General features: G+C 34.0%; 1 protein-coding gene across 1 annotated transcript in view; it reads right to left on the bottom strand.

Annotated features, from left to right (window-relative positions):
• Positions 1–7415, bottom strand: part of LOC106878543 (protein-glutamine gamma-glutamyltransferase K) — a 142812-nt gene that overhangs the window by 66950 nt on the left and 68447 nt on the right. The window contains exons 3-5 of the mRNA XM_052969397.1: positions 4745–4927; positions 2349–2630; positions 1461–1579 (exon numbers count right to left, since the gene is read on the bottom strand). Of these exons, the coding sequence (XP_052825357.1) occupies positions 1461–1579; positions 2349–2630; positions 4745–4927 (584 nt within the window). The remainder of the gene's footprint in view (positions 1–1460; positions 1580–2348; positions 2631–4744; positions 4928–7415) is intronic.

Below are 7415 nucleotides of genomic sequence, written 5' to 3'. Positions count from 1 at the left end.
CTGTAAAAGGAGTGGGGTTATCCATGTAATACAAAAAGAAAATTGCAGATAAGTTGAATATAGAAGTGAAAAATAATCATTGAATAGTGAAAAAACATTCATCTCCCCTAACTTTAAACCCTAACTCTAAACCTAACTCCTAACCCTAAACCCTAATCATAATCCCTAACCCTTAATAAAATATGGGAAAAGCTGGAGATAAATGTTTTGAAAACATTTTGAACTATCTTTCAGAATGGTTTACTTTTCAATGAAATATCATTTTGTTATTTTTCATGTTTTTATTCAATTTATCTGCAATTTTCTTCTTGTATTAGATGGTTAACCAACCCTCCATTTACAGCAAGTAGCTAGCGTCTCGTTTTTTACCTGAGTGCTAAATTCGACTACTTATGACTAACGCGTGCGCATGCGCAAATTTGTGACATGCACACTCCCAGAACTTGGATCCACACTTCTCCAGTAGTGCCAAATTTTGGAACTGAGTTTGCACCCTCTAAGCAAATTTTGTTCCCGGGCCACTGTACACAATGAAAGTCTGTAACAATTTCACATACAAATGTAATATTCCTTTTTTTCTTCATCTTTTTACTTATTTTAGTCATTAAACTGCAGCCATGCGAGGGGGGGGGGGGCACCGCCTTGAAGAAATTTTAGTCGAATGAATTGTCCCCAGTGCTTTATTTTTTTTAGCCTGGTACTTATTCTATTGATCTCTTTTGATGAATCCACTAAGTTACAGGGATATAAACACACCAACACTGATTGTCAAACAGTGGTGAGGAGCAAACACAGATACAAAGACACACACATATATATGATGGGCTTCTTTCCATTTTCGTCTACCAAATCCACTCACAAAGCTTTGGTCAACCTGAGGCTACAGTGTAAGACACTTGCCCAAACTCAGTACCATGTGGCTAGGAAGCAAGCTTCTTACCAGCAATAAAACAATCAAAAATAACTTTTGTTAGCTTGTGATATTCAATTCAAAATTTGCCCAATGTATCATTTTAGGAAAATAAGTTTTGCCAGATTGTCTTAACCTAAGCATATTACAAGACATCTTCAATCAGTCTCTCTACAATAAAATGATTGATAACAGCCTTTTGGATTATAAAGGCTTACAAATGTAGTAACAAATAGGATTAGAATAGATAGTATAGTTAAATTAACTCCCTTCCCTCTAAAAGCTACCCCTTCGCTACAGTTGTAACAAATAAGAAGCTTCAATTAAATAAGATGTTTTTTTTTAAATCCTGTATAAAGTGTTTAATGCTGATAAGCTAATTCTTAAAAATAATTCTAATGTATGTATTTATGGTTATTACACAAATGTTAGTAATTTAGAAGAATCTACAAACTCAAGCAAAGATCCAGCTGTGTCTCTTACTTATTAAGAAACTATCCCTAAAATTTTAGTTTATAAAATGTTCTAATGATTCTCCATATCTACTCACCTGTCCAAAATTCCATGGTCTACCTCGAAAAAATTTTGAAGAACCAACCCATATTCGTCCTGTTTCATTTAAGATATACTCATCTAGCAGCTTTTCATTTTCCATATATACAGTATCATCTATAATCAAGAAAGAAAAGTGAAAGAGAGAAAAATGGTTGCTGTCAGTTATACCATTACCAGCTCATGATAGTAGTGATAATGGTAATGAGTACCCTGAGAAAAAAAATAATAGAGACTGTCCTTATGGGAAGATGGTCTCAAAACAGCAATAGCACCATGATGGAATGCTATTACAGAAGCAAGCCTACCAAAATAGAACACAGGAATAATGAGGGAAAACTGTTCAATCATAGACATTGCATGCCCTAATGATGAGAAAGTATCAGAAAGAAAAGAGAAGCAGGCCAGATATATGATAATTTGAATGCAAGATAAAAAAAACTGTGGCCATTGAAGGAGAGTGTTGTGCATGTTATTGCTGTTGGAGCCCTGAGAATTATAAGTATGAAATTCACAAACTTGATTGAAAAGAACAGAGTAAATATAAAAATATGTGCACAGAAAATAGCATGAATCTTCCAGAGTTCTTGAGACTTGAATGAAAAGTGTTATTAATCCACTGGCTGTGGACAGCCGACACTTTGTTACATACCTCAGGAAAGGTACTATGTTAAACAATGATAATAGTAAAATAAATAGTAGTATAGTAGAACAAGTAGAAAGATAAATTTTATTCAATGCATAGATACTGTTCAGTATCTATGCGTTGAATAAAATTTATCTTTCTACTTGTTCTACCATACATTTCATCGCTTCGAAAAACAAACTTGTTTGTTTACATACAGCGTAAATAGTAGTATAATTTATATTTATTAATACAACTTACCTTTACACCAAGGGTTGAAAAGCAAAATGAAACTTTCCTTGTGCAAATATCTTTCTACTTCATCATCTTTTTCATCTGCATTTTTTGTCTCTACAAAAATCATGTAGTTTCCGATTGAAGAATTTGCTGCAGGGGTTACTTCCACCTGAATAGTTTCTCCCTCAACACTCAGACATTTAACAATCCACTTGTTACGCTTCACCTTATTCAAAGCACGTGGTCTCAAATCTTCAAACAATTTTAATCTTATTAGAGTCCCTTTGCTCTCCTGTGGTTTATCACCTTTGGAATAAAAGAAAGAAACAAAAATGCATATTGTAATATCATCATCATTATCATGATAGTTTTAACATTTTTTTTTTTATGCAGGATAGTTTAGTGATATAGATATTAGACTATCTGTTCATCAGTCAAGAATTCAAAACCTCTACATGTTGTTGTTATTATGCAAAAGTGTTACAAGTCCAAAATGTTGCTTTTTCAGAAATCAAAAAAGTAGTTTCACCATTCCATAGCAAAACTGCTGTACTACACTTTGACAATTTTTGATATCTTGGTATATGAAGCAGCTGGAGATATGATAGTTTGACCAAAAAAAACGTCTATTGTAAGCAAAAATAAATATTGAAAAAAAATGCCCTAGGATACAGTTTTCACTTTATTATAATATGGGATCAGAAAGAGAGATTATCAGAGATTGTTTAGTCTAGTATTTGTTCAAACTTTCAAAATTATAGTTGTGTATTGTCTGCAATTAGTGTTTCTTTAATAGTATAGTGATTGTATTTTTATGTTGTTAAAGGAGATAAGACTGCTATAAGATCATAAAAGACCACTTATACTGTATAGAGATATTGTTTGTTTGAAGAATGATGATAAGCAAAAATGATATCGTTTGCATATAAGTGTGAATTATTGGAGACCATGGTAAGGTTATTCATGTGCAGGAGAAACAGTAAACATTCTGACACCAGAGTTAACAGAGTTTTGACCAGAGAGGGACCATTAGTAAATTCTAAGTAGCTTCTGATACAAGAACCCTCTCAGAGTCCTCTCTGTGCTGTAATGGTTGTTAGTAATTCAGAAAAACCGAGGTTTTTGGAGATGCTTTTGATTACACCTATGACTGCAGATGCCATGTCTCTCATGAAATTGTTTTCCATTGATTGGTAATGATTTGCAAAATTAATGAATGAGAAAGTATTTAAAGAGGGAATATATACAACAGGAAGAGTTCTTAAAAAAAATTAGAAGGACGATTGAAGTGTAGGGGATAAGTGAACAAGAAAAACAACTGAGGGGCAGAATAAATTCAAAGAGTGCATATATATGTTGGTAAGAAACAGTTTCCATGGAATGTGGGGAGATTCTGGGGAAAGGACCAAAATATACTAAAGGGTTTGCATTTTGTTTGGGATAAAGTGACATGCCAGAAGTAAATCTGAATTTTTAATGTACAGCCAGTGGATAGAACGCATTAATAGAGTATTGATGCTGTAAATATTTCACACTGTGTGACCACAATTTACCACCTTAAACAGTGACAGTACTATAAACCTGACATAATTTATTTGTGTAGATAAATCTTGAAAAGTTTTGAACTCCACTAGGAATCAGCTGCTCTACATATACTGCATGAACATAAAAATTTCAAGAATACTTATGACTTCATTGGTTAAGAGATTCATCCTCATGATAACTATAAAAAGAATTATCAGGTGATATTTTTAGTGTCTTAAATAAGACTATATTGGAGAAAAAATATTATATTTTCTCCAATAATTCTTAGGAAAATATGATACATACCTCACAACTCTGCATATCAAAACATTAGATAGTCTCTTAATATTTACAACCATGATTTGAACTCTCTTATTTTACCTATTTAAAACTGAGTCAGTGAGAATGTGGGACTTATATACAGGCAAAATAGAAACTTTCTATGAAATGCATACTGTGAGAATCATTTAACCAAAATTTCTACATTGTGTATTCCATTGCAGTAAATATGAGGTAAATTGAGAGCATGAACCAGCTTCATTTGTCAGTTAAACCTATTTCAATTCACATCTCATTTCTCTTGCCTTCAACATATTGATTTTGGGCTGACTAAAGAAAGCAATATTTCAATACAATATACAAAATGAAGAAAATATATAATGGTAGCAGGACTGAATGTAATGTCAAGCAAATTGATGGTGATTAGTTGTATCGTGACCAATACTTTCTTTAATTTGTTTTCCTGAGAATACTGGATGTGTATCTTCCCATGTGTTCAAAACTACAGATATATCTTTGTACACTCTCAAATTAATGTAGTTATTGATTCTGTTTGTTAAAAAGTTTATAGAAGAAAAAAACATAGGAAGCACACTATAAAAGAAGTGTTTACTTACCAACAGAAAACTGAAGGACAACATCATCAATTTCCTTTATGACTTTGCGATGAAAGGTTAAGCCCAGGATAAAAGAACTTCCTCTTCGAACAATAAGATACTTTTGGTCAAATTCATCTGTATGGTGTGACTTCCGATTTGACTCGAGGTGTAAATGTAAAGATTGAAACTTCAATGTCTCCTCTATTGAAATTAGATCAAATAAAAATAGCAAAAAAGTTAGATATACAGGGTGCGTAAGGTATTTGAGGACATACCTTTGTGGGGTCATTACTGCATTTTTTGCTAACTCTGTATAATCTTTGTTTCAGAAAATAATAATGGCAGACTTTCAGCTTACTCAAGAAATGAAGAGGCATGCTGTTATTGTGGTTATAAAGGCTGAGCATAGCGATTTAGAAATATCTCAATTTTTAAAAGTTACCTGATCGTTCTTCTACAAAGTTTGTAAGGAGTTAGAGACTGAAGATTGAAACATATCACCAGTATCAAAGCATAAAAAGCATCCTAAACGCTCTGAAATCACCAGAACACTTGAATTTATCCAGCAAGTTCAACAAAACAAGGTCCCAGAAACTCCATGAAGTCAATTGCAAAAGATCACCATGTGTCAGAAGGAACAGTCAGAAATGTTGTTCACAAAGACATCAGATAAAAGTCTTATATGACGAGGAAAGGTCAATTTGTCAGAAAAAGCAAAAGAAAATCAATACATTAGAACTAAAGGATTCTTAAATAAACTGAAAAACCAGCAGAAGCAGATTTGATTTGGTTTTTCTCAAACGAGAAAAACTTCGACCAAGATCAAAAAGTTAACAGAAGAAATGACAGATGATTATGTGCAGACCCTTCTGAAGTTCCATACAAAATTTCCTACAACTTCCGTAGTTTTAGGGGTTGTCAGCAATGAAGGACATGTGATGCCTCCTTACATCTTTCCACAAGGCCTTACAGTTAACTCTTCCACTTACATTGAGGTCCTGGAAGCAATTGTTAAGCCCTGGATAGACAGTGTATGCAATGGAAGGCCATGTGTGTCTCAGTAAGACTCTGCACTATTACACATGGTTCTAGTAACAAAGGAATGGATGGCTGAAAATTTTCATGATCACATACCCCTAACATCTGACCTCCTAATTCCCCAGATCTCAATCCATTGGATTATTACATGTGGAACGTTGTTGAGAGAGAGGTCAATGAACACACCCATAATACCAAAGATTCTTTGAAAGCTGCCATAGTCAGTAATGTCCAAAATGAACCAGGACCACTTAATTTGAGCATGTAGATGATTTAGATCTCATATAGAAGCAACTGTTAAAACTGAAGGTGGCTTTTTGAATACAGAAAACAATGTTTATTTTTATTCTCATAGCATTTTTTGATAAATAAAGCTATTATTTGTTATTATATATCTGTTTTTTTTTTATATATTGATCTCTTTTGCCAAATCAGTAAGTTGCAGGGATGTAAACACAGCAACACTGGTTGTCAAGAGGTAATGGTGGGGACAAACACAAACACAAAGACATGCACAAAGATATATTTAAACATATATATACAACAGGCTTTTTCAGTTGCCATCTACTAAATCCACTCACAAGGCTCTGGTTGGCCTAAGGCTATTGCAGAAGACACTTGCCCAAGGTGCCACGCAGTGAGACTGAACCTGGAATCATGTGGTTGAAAAGCAAGCTTCTTATCACACAGCTACACCTGTGTATGTATAAATATATAATGCATGAATATACATTATATATTTATACATACAAATACATATACCCATATATATATGTATATATTTATATGTATATGTATATATAAAAGGGTAAAGAACCCCTTTGGTCATAAATGACCATAGAAGAGCATTTAGAAAGTTACCCTCCAAGGCACAAGTCCAGGCAAGGTTATTTATGGAAGATCAGCAGATGCCCATACATACCAGCCTCCCCTCTCCCTGTCATCGCAGTCACTCAAAAGAAAGGCAAAGGCTGATATATATAAAGGCAAAGGCTGTCGTTATTTGATTGCTGTTATTTTGTGCACGTGTGAGTAAAGATCAGTTGTGTTTTTTTTTAGGGTAAAAATAAGTCATTTGGGCTTATTTCTATATTGTGGAAACACGTGAAATTCTTCAAGCTGGCAGGCTGACTCCTTCATTGAAAACCAAAGTTGAAACTCAAACATTCCAGATAAAATGGTATCAACAGATAGATTGGCTTTATGCAAGTAGCATCACAGAGAAACTCTACTGCTGGCCATGTTTGTTGTTTCAACCAAGTCCTGAGGATAGTCCTGAAGGAAAAGAAAGATGATCTCGTGAGGAAAAGAACGATGGACGATGGTCGCATGTGAGCAAAGAGAGAGAAAAAAGAGAAAGAGGGAGAGAGAGAGAGTCAGATGGAAAATGGTGAAGGGGAGAAAAAGAGAATTAGAGAAAAGGATGGGGGATATATATATGAATATATATATATATATATATATATATATATATATCATCATCATCATCATCATCATCATCGTTTAACATCCGCCTTCCATGCTAACATGGGTTGGACGATTTGACTGAGGACTGGTGAAACCGGATGGCAACACCAGGCTCCAGTCTAATTTGGCAGAGTTTCTACAGCTGGATGCCCTTCCTAACGCCAACCACTCAGAGAGTGTAGTG

Source organism: Octopus bimaculoides, chromosome 1, assembly GCF_001194135.2.
Source record: "Octopus bimaculoides isolate UCB-OBI-ISO-001 chromosome 1, ASM119413v2, whole genome shotgun sequence".
Taxonomy (NCBI): Eukaryota; Metazoa; Mollusca; class Cephalopoda; order Octopoda; family Octopodidae; genus Octopus; species Octopus bimaculoides.
This window is presented reverse-complemented; position numbering and strand designations above follow the sequence as displayed.